Here is an 18,759-nt window from a genome sequence, read left to right on the forward strand (position 1 = left end):
TGGTTGGAGACGCAGGAGGACGCGGTGAGGATGTGAAAAGCCCGGGGAGAGACCAGAGGGACACAGAGGCCAGAGCTGGGGGGAACAGCTCCTATCTGCACTCTTTGCTCCCGCACTGTTTTTTTTTTTTTTTTTAATTGGTTTTCCTGAAGAAGAAGGGAAAGGAATTAGGCATTGCAGCAAACGTACGAAACCTGGAGCCATTCCCAGGTCAGAGCTTCCCCCGAGCTTGTGGGGCCCAGCCGCCTCCCTGCACCGTCAGGAGGCCCGGAGGAAGGCAGAAGCAGGGAAGAAAGCCCACAGTGAGGTGGGAAGGGACAAAATCTGAGCTGTGCAGAGAGTGGGGTCTACAGAGAGGTGAGAAGGTGAAGAAGCAGAGGAGCTGCCACAGGACGTGGTGACCTGGGACAGGAGAGGTTTGGGTGTTACTTTGGGTATGGAACGGGTGCAGGGACCTCAATCCCTGCACCCTGGAGCTGTGCAGAGGGCTTTGGCCCCAAGGACCCCGCAGCACGCCGTGCCCATCCTCGCTGCCAGGCTGCACAGCACCCCTCGCTGCTGCTCGGTCCCAAATCCACGGCTGCCCAGCTCTCCTTTGTCAGGACTCACGAGGCCGCACGCAGCAGCGGGCACGGCGACCTTCCCGGCTCCGCGTGGCAGCGCTGGCTCTTTCAAGGCACGCCACCCACTTGCTGCTTGCTGCGAAAAGGCACCGTGCCCCGAGCAGCCCCGCTCCGCCAGCCCGCGCTGCTGACACCCACAAAGGGAACCCGCAGCCGCAGCCGGAGCCGTTCGGAGGCAGGGGAACTGCAAGAATTGTGTTTCTTTGTACACAAAGCAATTTGGGAAAGCAGGAGGCTCACAAAGGGGACTGAGCGTTTTATAGGGGCTGTGCTGCTATTCATAGGGATTTGTGTCACCGCAGCTGCGCCCACGCGTGTCATGAGCTGAGCACATCTGCACCCATCAGAATGCAGCAGTGGGGGCAACCGGAGGGAGAGCACAACCCCAAGGGGCTCGGGGAGCCCAAACCCACCCGCTTTGGATGCTCGATGCCCACAGCCAGCAGCACGAGCCCATGCCCGGGCTGTTTGCTGCTCCCAGGGCAGTGCGCGGGTGCCAGCGAGCCCTGGACCCCGGCACAGCCCCCCCAGCCTGGCACATCTCCCCCAGCCAAGGCACCCTGCTGACCTGCCCCAGGGATGCTTTTCTTCTTCCAATTCATTTTGAGGGACCTTTCTCTGCTGTGCTGTTGGAGCTTTGCTGCTCAAGCAGCCTGGGAGCGCCAGCCAGGGGTGCCGGGAGCCCTGCACACCGCAGCAGCCCCTGCTCCCACCCCAAAGCTCGGGCTGGAAGGAGGACGGGGAGCTGCAGCCCTGAGGACAGGACCCCAGGGGAACGAGGACTTTCCCTGCTCCCAGCAGGTGCAGCACTTCCAAGCAGAGGAGCAAAGCCCCCGGTGCACCCAGAGAGCGCAGCCTTCGTGTCCCACGGGGACCTCCTAATACTCCAAAGACAGCTTAAAAGAAATTTGCTCTTTGAACAGTGAAAAAGCAGAGGCCATGCATCGCAGAGGTGTCCTGGTTTTGCCCTCTCGTTTGAACAGAAAAGCAAAATGCCTCGGCAGGATGAGGCCAGAGCTCCGCAGGGCTCAGGGTCACCTCCAGGAAATTTCTTTCCCTTGCCTGCAGGGAGCAGCCCCACGGACTCGCCCTTCTCCATCCCGAGGCCAAAATCGGGCAGATTTTTCTCCGGTTGCACAGCGAATTTCTGCAAAACCCCCACATGCTCTCAGGGAAAGAGGAAACAGCTTCAAGCTGGGCAGCAACGGTGTCAGCCTGTTCTTCTGCCTTTTTTTTTTTTTGGTTGTTGTTTTGCACCCTGCTCCGTGGCAGACGGACTCCTCCGCCCGCACCCTCCGCGCTCCTCCTGCGGCGAGCCGAAGGGTGCAATTTTCATGGCAGAAATAGGGACTCGCCTGTGCCACCTCCCTCTTCCTACAGGAGAGAAAAGCGCAGCTGGGCCCGGATGACTCACGCTGCAGGAGCCGAGGAGGAGGAGGACGCCCAGCACAGCCCCACGGCGGGTGCTGGATGCTGCCGAGAGCCGGGCAGAGCCGCGCCGCGGTGCCCTCCGGGTGGGGAAGGGCTGCAGAGCCCACCAGCACTGCACAAAGAGCTGAGGAAAAAACAACAACAAGAAATAAAGACCCCCACGCCACCTGGAAATAGAAACTTCTGCTTCAGAGGTACGGGAAGAGACGGAGGGGAATTCAGCGGGCAAAGAAAAGCTGCTTTTTTTGGGTAAGAAATGCAGATTCCTAGGAGGGAAACAGACTTGTTGAAGGCTGGAAGAGGAACCCAGACTCTCTCTAAAGCTGAGGGATTACTGCACTTCTGAAGTAGGAAAACCCAGAGCCCAAGAGGATGCTGAGCACCCCAGGGAGGCCAGGGGAGGGGGTGGCTGTCCCCTGCCACCCTGTGCCCAGTGCCAGGAAGCAGCTTTGTGCCGGCTGCCCGTAACTATACGGGCACGCACGGATATCAGCATCTGTTTTTCAAAGTGGATGGCAGAGATTCAAAATAGTTTGGAGCCCACAAGGAAATACTCAGAGAACACAGGGCCAGGATGCAGAGACACCCACACCCAGAGCACGGCGTGTGAGCCGAGCCCCCTCGCTCCAATCCCAGCTTCACCAAATATAACCTGGCACCTCAGCACACGGCAGGGCTTTGGTACCAGTCCTACAGCAGGCAGGGTGGCCTCACACCTAGTGACAGCATAAAAGAAAGGGTTCACAGACGTACGAATTATGCTTTATTTCTTTTTCTAAAAATCTAGTTGGTAACAGGCCTGAAAACAAGAACCGCACACCACCTGAGGGCAGAGGTAATTACAGATAACCTCTGCTGCACCGTCCACACACACCCTTGCTCTAGCCACAAGGAATGCTCGCACGTGCCCACCCCGCTTCTCACTTTTGGGACACGAAGCTCAGCGTCACGGGGCCTGACTTTCAGAAATGCTTCAAACCACAGCCCGAGGAGCGTGCTCTGAACCAGTGACACTCAGGTGTTTGAAAACCAGACACTGCCAGACCACAAGAGGAACTGCAAAAACAGCCACAGGAGTTTATAAGAACTGAGACAAACTTAGAAGCTTTTATTTCTTTTTTTTTAATTATTATTATTATTTTCTTCTATGGCTCTGTAAGGAAATCAGTAATCCTGCCATGTATTTGGCTGGTCCGGCACCGTTAATGCATGAGCCATATCCTAAATTAAGACTACGACATGAAATAGTGAAAAACTATTTATTGCACAAGGATAAACAAACTTTGACTGCAGCAAACAGTCGCAGTGCAGTGCCAGCAGGTGAATGCCACGTTAACGGCTTTGCTGCAACTGCCCCTTGCCACAGGTGGCCCAAATCACAGCTGTGACCCGGACTGGGGCTTTCTCTTCAGCTGACAAGTTACCTAAATATGCAAGGACAGTTCTTAAGTGCTAAAAGGATGCAAACTTGGAAGAAGGGAGCATGCAGGGGAGGAAATGGGAAAAAAAAAACAAACTGATCTGGGTTGAGCAGGGGGCAGTGGTGGTGCCAGGGGACGCAGCCCTCACTCAGTGCTTGCAGTGCCCAGCTGGGAAACAGCGTTGGCAAAGCCAGTGTTAAGCTTCGAGTGTCTCCATTAATTTTAAAATAAGAAGTGGGGAAGAAACTCGTCGCAGCAGGAAAGCTTCATTAGGGAAGCGCAGGTGGCCTCTCACGTTCCATTTGAAGGTACTGTATGGCACGGAAAGCAGGCAGCAAAATACATCAGGACAAACAATCTGGGATTTGCCTCCCGAGGAAAGCGCTCCGGTGACCTCAGAAGTATTCTCCAGGTCTATGATTCAGCAAAAGGAAATAAATAAATAAAGCAGCAACAGCCACCAGGAAGCGTGGGTCTGAAAATAGCAGCCAAGTGTCACCTTCATCCCCTCCGACGAAGACTCCTGCAACAGGGACAAGTTGCTGGGTGACATCTGCCTCCTGCTCTGGGTCCAGGTCCCCATGCCACCGGTGAGCCCCACCGGAGCATCTCCTGTTGCAGGAGGGGTGGCCAGGGCTTGCAGAGGCTGCTGCACTTCAGAAATAGTGCTCCCTTCTGAAATTAGATTCACATCTTACAAGGAGGATGCTTTCCTGAGGTTTCAAATATAGAGAGGAGCAGATGGAAACGAATTATTCCATCATCCACCTGTCTCCATCTGCATGCCTGCTTCCTGGAGTTCTGCAACCTCAGGGACCTCCCCTCGTGCCTCCTGCTGCACCCCCAGCCCCACACCACAGCAGGACCAGGTATGAAACAGAAACGGGCAAGTCCCACTAACCAGAGCTGATCCACAGCGACTTTTTAGGAGTTTTCAGCCTCTGAAGAAGTGAGGCCATGGACACCTTCGTGCTACCACCTTTGAGCTTCGGCTGCTTTCCTGGCCCAAGGGCTAAACAAAGCACTGGGCGAGTCCACAGCAGAACCTTGCCCAACTCATAGGGGAGGCACGCTAGTTTTAAGGCGAGCAAGTAAGAAATATTCTTAGTACAGTAGAAAAAGCTATTTTCTACAATTAGTGAATTAAAAACAACTAAAAATTGCCACTTCCACTCCTAAGCAAAATTCTTTACTCATCATCCACAAATGGAGGCTGCAGCACTCAGGCACTGCTGTGAGGGATAAAAGCAAAGTCCTATAAGAGATTGTTCACTCAAACAATCCTATTTTTGCAAGGACGACGTGACAACTGTAGAGCTTCGTCACCCTCAAAGAGAAGACTCCAGAAGAGCGTAGTGATGAGCCCTGACGAAGAGCATCATTTATTCTTAGACAAAACCAGGTAGTTAAGATTGAGAATAATTGCAGGGATTTTGCTAAGCGTACCGGATTTCCTAATTATGCTAAAAGCAAGCCTTCCAGGCACACAAGTATGCAGTTGTGTTGTGACTTATGTGCAGTCCAAACCTGTTAAAATATGAGAAATACTACGCCTGATTCATGCCTGCAGCCAGCAATTTGAATTCTGTCCCATTGTACCATTATGCAGCCAACACACAATCATAATTAGTGCCACAGACTGTTTATGGTTTTATTAAAAAATTATCCCGTTAAAAAATTATCATTCTGGTGCTCTTGCCCTGTTCACGTGTCTTGTTTGTAGCAAATACCCAATTTCTGCTGAAGGCAGCGAGAGCTGCAGGTTCCCATCACCTTGCAGTGAGTGCCCAACAATTTCAAAAGCAAGATTTGCTGTTATTGTGTCCCACAAGAGGCTTCGTATCATAGAGAAGTACGGTATAGTTGGAAATTTAGAACCTAAAACAAATATATACATGCACACACAGCGTGTATGATCCTCAGCTAATGCAATTTTCTGAATTCCGAAGTTACAAGGGTGTGCCAGCTGCATAGACAGCTTTTTTTTTTAGGGGAACAGCTTTAATAGGGGAAAAAGGGTCATGAGGTGCTGCAGAGCATCACTACAATGTAAGTGAATTTTCACTGTGAATTACAATGCACAAGGCAACCTCACTCTGACTTGAGCATGTGCATGACATCTCCCTTGTTTTCTCCTTTTAAACTGGAGACAAAATGAGACCAATATCTTGTTTCTCACTGTAACACGCAAGGACCGGAGGGGGGGAAGCCTGAAGACACACAGCCAGCAAGCCCGAGCACAGCTAGGAGCTTCTGCTCTCTGAAACCAGAAGCAAAGATTGCAGACAGGCTTCTCCCAGGGCTGGTCTTCTCTGCTGACTCAGAGCTTGCCTTCTATTTGCTTTTTCCCATCCTAACTCCAGATCCACTGATTATCTTTCTTGTTCTCTCTAAAAATAAGTCAAACATCTCCGTTTGCGTGCCTAAATAGCCCACTGCTGTAATTTCTCGCCTTCTGAAATTACAGTTCAAAACTTGCTTTTAATTCCATCCCCCCCCATTACCAGCTCTTTATATTCTGGCACACACAGAACAGTGCTGCTTGCCCTCTTCTCTCTGACTGGGCTCAGATTAATTAACAAGCAATAGATTTTTCTCGATTACAATCCTAAAGACCTTCTTTTTTCACAAATTAAAAACACGATGATAGATCTTTTCTTCTGGATGGTAGCTTTGATGTTACAAAAATAGTACTCGATCTGCATGGTGGATAATAGAAATTTTAATACCGACTTAATGAATTGTTTTCATGTCAGACTGAGTCACGCTTAGGGGTTTTGTTTTGCAATTTTTTTAAAAAATCACAGTAAAGGAGGACTAGGAAGTTTCCAGTGAAACACCTGTGCCAGGCCCCGTGTCTATGCTTAAAAGATGTCTTGCTGCAGAGATCACAGATGCGGCAGGACCAAGCTAATGAGCAAATGAAATAATATCAATCTCCATTTTACAGATAAGCGAAGAGCCTGTGGTGTCAGATCCATCATCTGCTGCAGCCTCTCAGTGACCCCACCTGGTGAGAGGACTCAGGACTGGAAACGCACAGCTGTGACCTGGCTTCCTGCCCAAAATCTATGCTGGCCCTTTCTCCCTGCTCTCAGAAGGCTATTAAAGCATTTCCAACTCATTGCTTGCGGTATACCAAGGATTAGATACTCTGGGACAGACCGGAGGAGCGCCACGCTTCCTGCATTACCAGCGCTCAGCACTCTCTGCATGGTTTGCACTCACATGTAACACACTAGCTTTATTTTCAAATTTATCAGAAGTGGGCATAAGGGGTTTCAGTAAAGCTTCAGGTGGAAATCAAGCTCTTGCACTACAGACAGTCTGATAAGCACACTTTTCTCCACCATAAATCCTCTAAATGTTGGGTGTTGGTAGCACAACATTTCCATTTAGGCACCACGTTAGTCAGTCCAACTTCTGTAACTCTGGGAGAGATAGCCTTGAGTTTAAAAAAAAATCAAAATGTGTGTGTGCGTCTCAATGCTTCCGCTACAAGTTTGCTGTCCAGAAAGCAAGGACTCAGCATTTTAAAGTCCTGCTACCCTTTCTAATAATCCTTGACCAGCACAACTGAGTGCACACGGCCTAACAAATGGCTGATTCAGGTTTACGTGCTTCAGACTTGACTATATACAGTGTTTTAATTAAGCAGCCTGCTCTCTGGAGCTCATACAGAAAGCTCATTTCAAGAATAATGCTGGCAGCAAATTTGTTACCTGCGGAGTGAGCTGGGAGTTCTCCCCCCAGTTTGACACTTACCCACTTAAACTGTTTCTTGATGAAATTCACCTCTCTTGTAGAGTCGGTCTGGTTTTGCCTCTCCAAACCATGATGCCTGGGCAGCTGGGAAACCTGTCCTCCTTTTGCTGCGGGGGTGGGACCCTGAAGGCCGTGCTTTATGCAATCACCCACTGCTAGATCCCCTGAGAAAGGATGGAAGAGGAACGATATTCCTCCACGTCAGTTTCTGAGGTTCACCTTGTCTCCTAAGGAGGAAGACTCCTGTTATTTCTGCAGTAGATGGAGTATGCCTAAATGCAAGCTGCTTGCTCTCCACATTCTCTATTTCTCAAAAAAGGAGCTGTCGCAAGCACTGGATGGCATATCCGAGAATATCTGCTGCGTAAAACCCTTGAAGGTTTCAACACTAAACACCCAAACCTAACCTAACAACCAGTGCACGTGAAACTCTGTAAGAGGGTCTGCTGACTGCAGTGTGCACTGACAGAAGCACTTCTTCTTCCCACTTGCCAATCATATTTAAAAACAAAAACAGTAAGCATAAAACCAGCAGAGGGGAAGGAAGGGAGGAAGCTGGTAGAAAAGAAACGAGAGCAGTTGGAAGGGTTTTAATACTGCAGGCTCTGTAAAGAAATGAGAAAACAAACCAAGCACCACCACCAAAACCATCTCTACCCACAATTTGGCTTCATGTCCTTCAGCAGTGAAAGCCAAAAACTTTTTAAGACTACTGTAAGGGGCAAGGCAGGAGTAAGATCTGCTCATACTTCATGACCCTCTCCGTGCTTTGTCTTGGCTCAAGTCTGCACAGTGCTGGTATCACCTATTACTTTCACAAAACACGATATATTTCTTGCATTTATGGTAGTACTATTTCCTGCCATCACAAATATAATTTTGTCTTCTATCTTCATCTCAATTTGAAGTACAAATATAACTTTCTCCTGTAACAATGGCACATTTTCTATCAAAAACAACACCTCCCAAACTCAGAGCGAAGCTGCTATTGAATCTTCCTATCTGCTATCGCACAAGATTCATTTGAAAAAGTGAGTCATTCAGATGATTTCAAGTCTTACATATTTATGAAAATTGGCAAAATTATAAAATGCCTTTCAAACAGTGTAGGAAGCATAACAAAACCACACTGCACCCAGAGGCACAGAACTACCCAGCTACCTGCCATCAACATCTTGGTGACTCTTCTGCAACTGCTCCTAAATTTTCAGCTTTCCTTTGAGCTTGAAGCAACCCCTGCCCATGAGATCACGTTCCTGGGGGCTTGGTCTCTTTTTCACACTCCTTTCATACCTGTGCAGTCCCTGTTGTGGCTGCCAATTTACATCAGACTGCTCTGAGCAGCTCCTCACCCATGCTGCTGGTATGTCTGGTGGCAGGTGTCACTGATCTGATGGTGAAGAGCCTCTGGCTTCTTCCTTCACCCCAACTTCAGACGAATTCCCATGCTGTCACACACAGCCCCCTTCAGGTATCTTGAAGGGGCAGATGCCTAGTCACACAGAGAAAGCTGGCTTGGGTCTGGGGGAAGAAAAATGTGGGACAAGCCTTCCGTCCCTCTCCCACCTACACAATCATGCTAAACCAGCATTTTCCCAGCCTTTTCAACAAAGTCAAGAGGTCATATACAGCTGTCCCTTACAGCAGCTCCGTACTACATCCATCTGTTCACGCATATGCTTCCACATATGCACGCAGGAAAAAAAAGCCAGCCCTTCAGATAAAATACATCCAGGCTGAAAAGCAAACAGCCCTGGGTAGCTGCTGCGTGCTTCCGTTGCACACGCCAGAGCTGCCCTACCTGCCGGCTCCATGGGAAGTGAAATCCTATATACGAACAAACAAATGCAATCCCATAAAAAATAAATAAAAGTGAAAGTAAAAGGTGCTGATTTTCATATATTTGGATAATTTTCAGCGAATTGGGAGCACGTCAGAAAGGGCCAAATATCTGGAAAAGAGAGACAACCTTATCTCCTGCCAAGAAAAAATAATGACCAACGTCAGCATTGCTACGAGCCAAATCACTCCAAACCAACAGCTCAGTCCAGATACAGTGCAAGTCAAACTAACAAGAATTAAAATGCTGCAGTGGCCCTTCTCTAAATGGACTTAAAAATGCAGAATTATTCCATATGACTCTAAAGCACTGCTTAAATTGCTACACAGCAATGCCGGGGATGTAGGGCCCACAAGCGCAGACCTAAGATGTATGAAGAACCAAAGCCAGAGTTTTCCTGTGGTGATAAGGTCGGAACTGCTCGAGTACCTGTATTTGTATAGCTGGGCAGGATATTGCACTAGTGACTCTGGAAACGGCTCCAGCAGCCACCAGCACAGGTTGGGCAGCAATGCAAAGCGCTGAGTGCCACCTACCGGGCTGCTTTGTCAGCTCTGCTGCTGCAGCTGGATTTCCCTGACATCTCCCCCGAGTGCACATAGCCCAACCCTTCTCAGACTGCTGCCTCAGGCACGATCACCACCTAAAATGATCCAGCAGAAGTATTTCAGTTGTAGGCTAGTGCAAGTCGTTATAAAAGAGCCTGGCGAGCTGTGAAACTGCCTGAAGAGGCCCCTGCTCTGAGCAGCAACGTGGCTGGCACTTCTAAAAGGAAAGGACTGCTCCAGCTGCAGAGTGGTGCAGGTGCCAAGCAGTTGGCTGTCTGGAAACCAGACTGGTTCCTGAAGAGGCACCACTGCATGCAACTATCATGCTGGTTATATATCAATTTGTGGACACGGTAACAGGGAAGCAGAAGCTTGGGTTCTCTGGATTTACTGACACTGGAAAGCTGTGTCCCCAGTATACTGCGAACAGCGTAAATTATGTCCTACAGATAGCCACAGTCTGAATACAAGGGCAGCGTCGTGGCTCAGGAGGTCAAGAATCCAGAGCTGGCTGGACAGAGAGACCTTGGAAGACTTTGAAGAAAAGCCAACACCACTACCCGTGGAAACACTGAAGGTTTCTGACGCTTCAGAGAGCCTCAGAATTAGCAGGTTGTAAAACTCACAGACAAAGAAAAGGCAAAAGCCATGAATTTAGTTTCCTTTAGTTGGACAAAAAAGCAGAGTAAAAAAAAAAAAAAGTTATTGGTAAAGATTTATTGCTTAAAACTGTCTCTGGTTACGTGAATGGCTGGTAGGAGGTTCTCACCCATCAGTCTGCCAGCTCATCTCTCACCAGCACAGGGAATCGCTTGCCGCCTTCACAGAGCTGGGTGTAAATCGCCCGATAGAGCTGAGCTGCAGAGGCCTCTGGGCATGCCTCGGACTCCAGGACAGGCAGCAGTTCTGTCATCGTGAGCTGGGCAGGAACAAAGAAGACACGTCACCAGAGCAGGGCCAGGGTGCGCTTCTAGGATTCCTGGAACTGAAGTGGCTGCATAACAAGCGAGAGCTAACCAGAGCAGTATGAGTAATACCACATTAACTGGCAGATAAATGCTTTCTTTTGTCACATTTAACAGCGACAGAGCTGTTCATCCCCTGCTCATAAAGCACACCAGCAGCCACCCAGCGCTCCTCAGCCAGCGAGATAAGTGGCAGCGCTTTTCTTCTGCGGGCTCTGACAGCACCGTGCTGCAGAGAAGGCCCAGCGCTGGGATGAGATCAGCTCTCTGCAAGAAACTCAAAGCAAGCACGTACGAAGTTGATCTGGGAGCTCTGCAACCACACAGCCAACAGCTTACTCACCCACTGCTAAGTTCAGCTCATTTATGACTGATTGCTCTTGCCTCCTCCCACTTGGGTCACATTAATACAAGACAGGTGGGCAAGAGGCCAACTCCAGCCCATGCAGAACAGGGATGCTAGAGCTGTCTGACTTTCCTTGATCTGACCCCTGGCTTATTAAGCCTAGCTCGTGATCTCAGTCCACACTCCCAAACGACCATTGGCCTTTCACAGTATAATTAGCAGCACAAAGCTCTGGGATGATGGCTGGGACTGCCAACCCAAGCAGAAGCGTACTTCCTGTCAAAGGACAAAGTTACCCTTTAGTGCCCCGGTCCTGAATTAACACTCAGAAAGGCATTTTGCCTGGGAATTTTTCAGCTAGTATCTGCTAATGAGCACCAAGCAGTCTGCTCATTAAAACTCCACAGTCTACTACGCACGCTGCCTTCCCAGGAGAAGAGTGGACAATCAATTGCATGTGACAATCATGTCCCTCAAAGTGTGCTTCAGTGGTGGAAACAAAGGAAGACCCAAACAGAACAGGGTACAGGACATCTGCAGGGGTTCCCCTCTCCAGTCCTCTACAAACCTCTGCAAGAAACAGGGACAGAGCACAGTTGCTAATCTCTGGAAAGAGTTAAGATTTGTGGACATAAGGAGAAAATTGGCACAAGAAGTGCTACATTCCCCCACTTGCTATGAGAAACACCCTTCTCTTTTCCATCCCCTTGATTTGCTCCTAATGCAGAAGAATAGAGGGAAACGGACCAAGAGTTAACAGGACTTTTTATGATTCTTGCTGTTTCGCTACAGAAAGCCAATGGACAGGGCTGACCCAGAAACATGAAGCACATTTCCCAGTATATTTATCTTGTACCATGTCCATTCACTTCACCTGTCCCAATAATTTTATTTATCTCGCATATTCTACACAGAGCTGCTTCAGATACTCAGCAATCACCAACACAAAGCATCTATTTAAATACACGTGCAAAGGAAATAGGGCCAGTCGATGAAGCATCAGGCTTCAGTAACTACTACCTTATGGGCACACGGATAGCAAAGATCTCACAACCCGTAAATCAAGGATATAGCACTAAAAGCCCTGTTGAAAACAAGCAACAGTCCATCTTCAGCCAGAAAGGGAAGTATGGCCACTTACAAATAACTCTTCCCCAAGTTATTAAAAAAAAAACCCTGCATTTCCAAAGCCTCTGTCATTGACATAGCCTTTGATCCTTCTCAAAGGAAGAGGGTAGATGTGATTTCACAGATCTCTGCCCTTTGCTGTTGGAGGTTGAGAAGAACAAATGATCTCTGTGCAGCAAGCTCTCTGGTGGAGAAGCTGACCTCCTTTCATGTTCTTACAGGAAGTCTCAGGAAGGTAGAGTCAAGAGTAGCAGCACAGTGGTTTGAAATTTAAAGGGGGACTATAAAGGGCTGCCAAAAGCAATCTCCAAGCACTTCCAACATCCTCCACTGCCTTACTCCAAAAGAGTGGCTAAAAAAAGGGTCTGACACTGAAAGCGCTCTGCCGTGGTCTTAAAAGAGTAAGTCTGGCTATCTGCAAAGTGAGGCACTCATGGGACACAGAGTGAAGCATAAACACAGAAATACCACTGGGAGAGCCTGCTGTACTACTGCTCCTCCACCACGATCCAGTATCCCAACTTCTGCACCACAGTTGCCCTTTTCTTGCCCTATACTTGCCCTAAGAGTGCGTTAACAACCTTAAAGACTCACCTTTTGTAAGGCAATTTCCTGGTGCAGCATTGACACTTGCAGCTTCAAGGCAAACAGGTCCCTCAGCTCCTGGAAACTGGAGTACCAGAGGAGAGGCACAGCCAGTGTGCCTGTATTGCCACATGCCCGACCCCTTGCAGGAACACAAGCGGGACAGCAGCTTCCTACATCCCCGGTGCAGTCTGGGTGCAGCCTCTTCTGGGACTCCACAGCTGTCAGGGTGAAGAATTGGCAGGAGACAGGAATATGCACGTTAAACCTGTACTCACAGAACTTGTCATCTACTTAGTGTCCCTAGAAATGAATGACTAATGACATTGGACTTGTCAGGGTAAGCTCCTCGTACATGGCACAATGGGGACATCTTAAGTTACGGCATGCAGCGTCCCCAGTCTCTCGATGGTTTCGTCACCAACTCTTCTGAATTGCACCAGGTAAAACTTTCGAGCCTCTCCCAAACACAGATGGGTGGCAAACAGGTACCGTGGCTTCACTTGCCACTAGAGAGGGTTTTACGAACTACTTTACCACGGATGATAACCAGGAGAAAAATGATGTTGGTCCATAATGCTCTGAACACAGAGGGCAACCACAGTTCAAGCACAGCTGGCCACATTCACACCTGACCACAAACACAAGGGCTGGCTCACCTGCTTGCAGAAGCTGCAGCTTACGCAAGCACTGGGAGACTGTGCTTTGCAAACCCTCCAAGGTTAGCAGGCTTTCATACTCTCTTTGCAGAGTGGGATGGTCTAGAAGAGAAGCAGAGGAAAACCAGCATGAGCATACTGTAATTTTTCTCCACTTATCACCTCCTGGAGTGACCTTGGCTTAAACCAGCCCATACTTTGGACAGAGAAGGCTCCTGTCCCTGTCCCTCATGTCTGGCACACACCAAGAGCAAAAGATGCATGGAATTGGAGAACCCACCCAAATCATCCTTACTCCATCCTCTGCCCTCCTCTCCTGTTTCCCCTTTTTCTTACCTGCAGGCTCAGCTTCCACGTACTGCCTCAGAAGGGATGGGACATCCTGGAGGACCTTTAACTCCTCCTCTATCTCCGCAGGACTGAGTGCTGGCATCGGTGAACAAAACTCAAACAGCAGCAGCTTAAGGAACATTACACAGCACAAACCCTGTGCACTACATTGAGCCCCAGGCCGCTGGGATTAGGGGCAGTGGCAGAGGGTAAGCGGCCCATGAAGGATCATTTGCAGACAGCAGGAGAGGACTGCACAGCTGTCCAGGGCCTCTTTACCTCGTGGCCTTGTTTGTCTGGATACCAAGTTTTATAACTATTCAAAAACTGCACTACGAAAAAGAAAAAATATTTCCTACAAACTGGACTTAACCTGCCGTTACTGGAGGTGTAACTCTCCAAATGGAAGTACCTCCTGAGCCCGCTGCTTGCTGCACTGCACCACACGCTCTTGGAAGGAGGTGGTAAGCTGAGGAAGGATACAGTAGTCTGGATCCTCTCTGTAAAACGCTTCCTCGCAGCTGCTGCATCTGCACTTGTTTGGCAGAGACGACTTCTCTCCCATGCCCTGAAAATTCAAAAGGGACAGGACGTGGAAGAGTTATGCTGTGCTATGAAGGACAGCGCTCACACTGAGCTGTGACACACCAATACCACATCAGCACTTCAAACACAAGCATCTTCCTCACCATTTCTTTTACCAGACAAAGTGGCTGTTCACTAGCTTTTCCCCCCTCAGTTTTTCAGACTGGTATGAGACTGACAATAACACCCTACAGAAAGCTTCAAACACTGCAAAACACCGTGTCCTTTCTCTCAGCTTGGTTTGAGGCACAGGGTTTGCAGCCAGCAGAAGAGACAACACAATTCCATAAAACAGAATGCGAACCTGCAGCACATCAGTAATTCTGCTGCATTTCCCTACATGTGCTTTTATCCCATAGGAAACATAATAAGCTTCCATTTTTGTCTTGGGGTGGGGGACGAGTCTCTTGCATTTCTGTACATTTGCTCTTTTAGCAAACGTGTACAAAAAGGTTACTGTGGTAGAGCAGACAGGACAAACCCTCACCCTAGCTTTTACCACCACGATTCCTTCATCAGCTAAACTTCCTCAAGACTCTTACTTAATTTAACTTTATCTTTTTAAAGACAGACTGGCATTTTTGGCAAGAAGCATGACAGCCATGCACCAGTATCATGGACACAAAAAACAGAGGTTTAAGCACAGTATCGAAGTAATCTGGACAGGACTTTGTATCAGAGACCAGGTTTTAGAAGAAAATGTTATGCTAATAATAGTGCTACCATGGAGGTGCATTTAAACTACAGACTTCAACATTCCCACTGATGCCCAGACCCCAAAACATCCCTTATTCAAACGACAGCTTTAAAGAGCTGGTGCATCTCAGCCATTTCCCCCAAACCTGGCACAACAAACAGCAAGAGCCATCAGGAGGAAGCTTAAAAATAGCTACGTAGTACATGACTGTCTAACCAAAGCGTGCGTGTGTCTTCTCTCCATCTGGATGGATCTTTTAAATCATGATAGAAAATGCAGTTTTCAGAAACACATTATGCAAAGAAATAGTAAGGTTAATGGAACAGAAAAGAACAGAAGTTACCAGGAGTGCCAGGCAAGATGCGTTCTCTCTGTAAGTGATCTCCAGCACAAAGGTTATTTTCAATTTGTCACTAAGATGAAAGTAATTGTGAAGAGTGTAAAATTGTACTGGAGTGATTAGGATGCTGAAAGGCTTAATTTACAAGGGAAAATTAAGGGAACCAAGTCTTTACAACTTGCTGAAGGGCATCTGACAAATTGCTGTCTGATAAATGACAGTTCCCCACAGGAAGAGCCATTCTTGAGGGTAACGCAAAGAGCTGTAACTAGATTTAGAGTTAAGCTTAATGTCTGGACAAATCACATAATTAGAAATATGCTAAATTATCACAAGATTTCCCGAATTAAGTGGTGAGAGAATCCTTCCTGGGGACTGGAGAATAGACGAAAGCACCAAGCTCACCAAAAACCCAACTACTTGCACCACCAGTGCAGTACCATCGCAGTTGTCTCTGTTTATGCTCCTAAACGTGCAAGATGTACATTTTCAATTTGGGGATTAACAAGGATTAAAACTCTGAAAACAAATGTAAAACTTCTGGCTAGATCAGCATAAACACACACACACTTGAGAGCAGCCTTGCAGACACCCGTGTGGGGCTGCTCCTCCTGCTCCAACACCGCAGGGCCGATGCCCAGCCTGCCCCAGAAACCAGCCAGGGCTCCCCCAGATCTCCTTCACCTGAGATCTCCTTTGCAGCCCTTCATCAGAGGGCAGCCGTGGCCTGGACTGACCAGGCTGGGCTTACCTGCAGTTTCTGGAGTAGGCTTTCCTGTAGGGATGAGGTAGCTTCAGCTGGCATCTGCAAAACAAGAGAATCGTTAACTTGGACTACCGGAGGTCAGCAGAGCCTGTTTTTCTCATAGAGAAAGTTATATTTTGTCTAAATTTGAAATGAATTTAGCTGTAATGGAAGATGTCAAAAGCCCTGGAGATGGAATTCACCACTGCCTGCAGCCTGTCCTCAAGGCATGAGGATTAGGCGCTTCCACAAACATCAAAGGAGCTGGCCTGGGAGAGCTCCTACATCCTCCCACCAGCAACCAGTGCTTCATCCAAGGTGAAGAGCCAGGACCAAGCCCTGACAGAGCAGAGTGAAGACACAGAAGCAACACCTTTAAGGAAGCTAATCGTTAAAAATGTGTGCACGTGCAAACCTTCCTAGCTGTACTGCCATACCTGAGCACAACAAGGCAGCTTTGCTTAGCAACACATGACACAAAGCAATGCAAAAGGAACATTTCAGCTTCCTCTGGCTATATTCCTCCTAACTCCATAGTAGAATAAAACCTAACTTGTGATTGCAAAAACAGGCATGTTGGCAGGTACGGCTAGAGTCACGTGCAACCTATGAACACAGGACTTTAGGGGACTGGGATGATTAGTAGATGGCGAGGGAGTTCAGGTGGTGTTTTCCTCCATCCCTACAGTGGCAGGGAGGGTTACAGAGAGGACATGGAAATCCCACCTGATAAACACGTGGCTCAGGGGCTGGTGCCAACACAGAATTTTATTACTTTTTTTTCTTTTTTGACCATGGGGTGCTTTACGCGGTACCCAGACTGCTAACTGTGGATGGGTCCCACCTGTCTCTAAGGGGAAAATGGATACAAGCCCAGGAGCTGGCAGGGCTAGTCTAAATTGTAAAGGGTCCTTTCTACTGAGAAGGATCTGAGGAGCTGTGAGACCAAAGCAGGCCCTACAGAGCAGTAGACACCAGAGCAGACTTGGCAGATGTGCCAGGCTAAATGTCCAGCAGAGCAGAACAAAGGTTCCCATCTCCCAGCACTCACCCCTGTTGCTGGATGGTGACTGTCCGAGGTGAGGTGCTCCCTCCTTCAGCTGTTGGGTTCTCCTTTCTGCTGGACTCTCCAGGGGAACCACAGCTTTTCTTCCCTGCATCAATTAGCTGCCTGCCAGCAGCTACCAAGTTCCTTTCCCCAACTGAATCCCTTATGGAGCTTTGCTGCTCCTTGAGGGCAGATTTGGATGACCCAGGTGCGTTTCGGAGTTCAGTCACAGCACAGACCCCTTGGTCACTGGCACTGCTGGCTGGCCTATGACTCCTTCCTTGTCTGGAAGCCACCCCTTTTGATGAGCTCTTCCCAGCTGTCCTGGGACCCTGAGAAACACATCTGGCTGGGGCTCTCCTTTGTGTTTTTTTCACATCTGGGTCAGTCCTGTAAGGTGCTCTTAGCTGGTATGGAGAGGGCTTCTTCAAAGAGGCAGGCTTTTTGCTTACAGCCCTCGCCTCCCTGCTCACAGGAACATCTCTGCCAGATACAGGCACATCTCTGCCAGACACAGGCACTTGCTGTTCTTGAGCATTCTCGAAAGCAGATCCTTCACCTGCGGGTTTCTCTGTGGGAGCTACTGGGGCCTCCACCGGAGTTTTTGAGATGCTTTTCCGGACTCGCAGTGCCTTCTCTAAGGCCCTGTTCAGCAGCTCCAGCTCTTCCAGCTCCTTTGGTGAAGGCCTGCTCTCTGTGAGAGGAGAAGACGTATCAGAGGATCCAAACCCGACTCATCCCCATTTCTCTCTACATTACCTCACTTCCAGCTGTGGTGGGACAAAGCGGAGCCCACTGGATGGTGCGACAGGTGCTGTGGCCACACACCCACCGAGCAGCGGGCAGAAACGCCCAAACCCCAAAACCCAGCACTGATGGGGGTCACAGAAGGAGATCCTCGCCCTTTGGCTGACAAGCACCAATCCCCTCATCTTGGTCACTGCACCACGGGGGTGTCGGTGGGAGGAAGGCTTGCAGGCAGCGCAGCAGGAGGGCTTCCAACAGCCCATCTGGCTCAGCCAAGGCCCTGTGGACACCATGCGGAGAGAGAAGCGCTCACCACATCCATCCTTGGAGCTGGCCTCTGTCTCTGGCTGTTCATCATCCTGGCCGGCCCTGCACGGGGGGTGCACACAGAGCACACGGCGTTGCCGCACACCCCCTGCCCGCTCTCTGCACCCCCGGGAGCCTCATCCCGGGGGCTGCGGGGGGACCCGGGGGCTCCGGCCGGGCTCGGGGCCGCACTCACCGCCGCAGGAGGCCCCGGCTCCTGGCCGCCCGCTGCTCCAGCTCCCTCCGCCGCTCCGCTCCGCCGCCCAGCGCCTCCACCAGTGCCGCCGCCAGCCTGCAAAGCCCATCCGGGGCCGTCAGCCCCAGCCTCCGCCACCATCCAGCCCAGCACCCTCCCGCAGCCGCTCACCGCCTCCCGCAGCCCGCAGGCAGCATGGCCCCGCTCTGCCGGGCTTCCCCAGCTCCGTCCTGCCCGGCCAGGCCCTGTACGAGGCCGGGGAGATCCGGGGAAGGGCGGCCCCAGCCCGCGGAGCACCGCCCAAGGGCTCCGGGGCGGCCCCGCTGCGCCGCCCGCCCCCGGCCGCCACGGCCTGGCCCTGCCCTGCCCGCCCGCAGCGCGGAGCTCTCGGGGCTCTGTAAGGAGCCTGAGGGGTCCTCGCCTCGCAGGGCTGAGTGCCCAGCATGGGGTGTGC

General features: G+C 50.0%; 1 protein-coding gene across 2 annotated transcripts; it reads right to left on the reverse strand.

Moving 5' to 3' along the window:
• Nucleotides 1-2,163: 2,163 nt before the first annotated feature.
• On the reverse strand, nt 2,164-18,632 carry TEDC2 (tubulin epsilon and delta complex 2). 2 transcript variants are annotated; one of them, XM_068698794.1, is made up of 11 exons: nt 18,477-18,632; nt 18,306-18,401; nt 18,117-18,172; nt 17,060-17,750; nt 16,015-16,068; nt 14,125-14,209; nt 13,648-13,756; nt 13,312-13,413; nt 12,662-12,873; nt 10,398-10,547; nt 2,164-2,178 (listed from the first exon to the last, which is right to left on the reverse strand). In XM_068698794.1, the coding sequence occupies exons 1-10, from the start codon at nt 18,500-18,502 to the stop codon at nt 10,401-10,403; spliced, it is 1,578 nt and encodes a 525-aa protein (XP_068554895.1). In that variant the 5' UTR covers nt 18,503-18,632; the 3' UTR covers nt 2,164-2,178; nt 10,398-10,400. The 2 variants fall into 2 exon arrangements, with proteins under 2 accessions (XP_068554895.1, XP_068554894.1); XM_068698793.1 differs by lacking the exon at nt 2,164-2,178 and having other exon boundaries at nt 10,331-10,547.
• Nucleotides 18,633-18,759: the final 127 nt, after the last annotated feature.

The sequence above is a fragment of the Anas acuta genome, chromosome 15 (assembly GCF_963932015.1).
Source record: "Anas acuta chromosome 15, bAnaAcu1.1, whole genome shotgun sequence".
Lineage (NCBI taxonomy): Eukaryota > Metazoa > Chordata > Aves > Anseriformes > Anatidae > Anas > Anas acuta.

What these genes read in the sequence shown, in the direction of transcription:
- TEDC2 (XM_068698794.1), bottom strand. Translation starts at nt 18,502, where the DNA reads ATGCTGCCTGCGGGCTGCGGGAGGCG. An exon ending in GCTGCAGCTTCTGCAAGCAG is followed by an intron (nt 12,874 to 13,311) that starts GTGAGCCAGCCC and finishes TCACCCTGACAG; the next exon opens with CTGTGGAGTCCCAGAAGAGG. An exon ending in AGGAAATTGCCTTACAAAAG is followed by an intron (nt 10,548 to 12,661) that starts GTGAGTCTTTAA and finishes GTTCCTGCCCAG; the next exon opens with CTCACGATGACAGAACTGCT.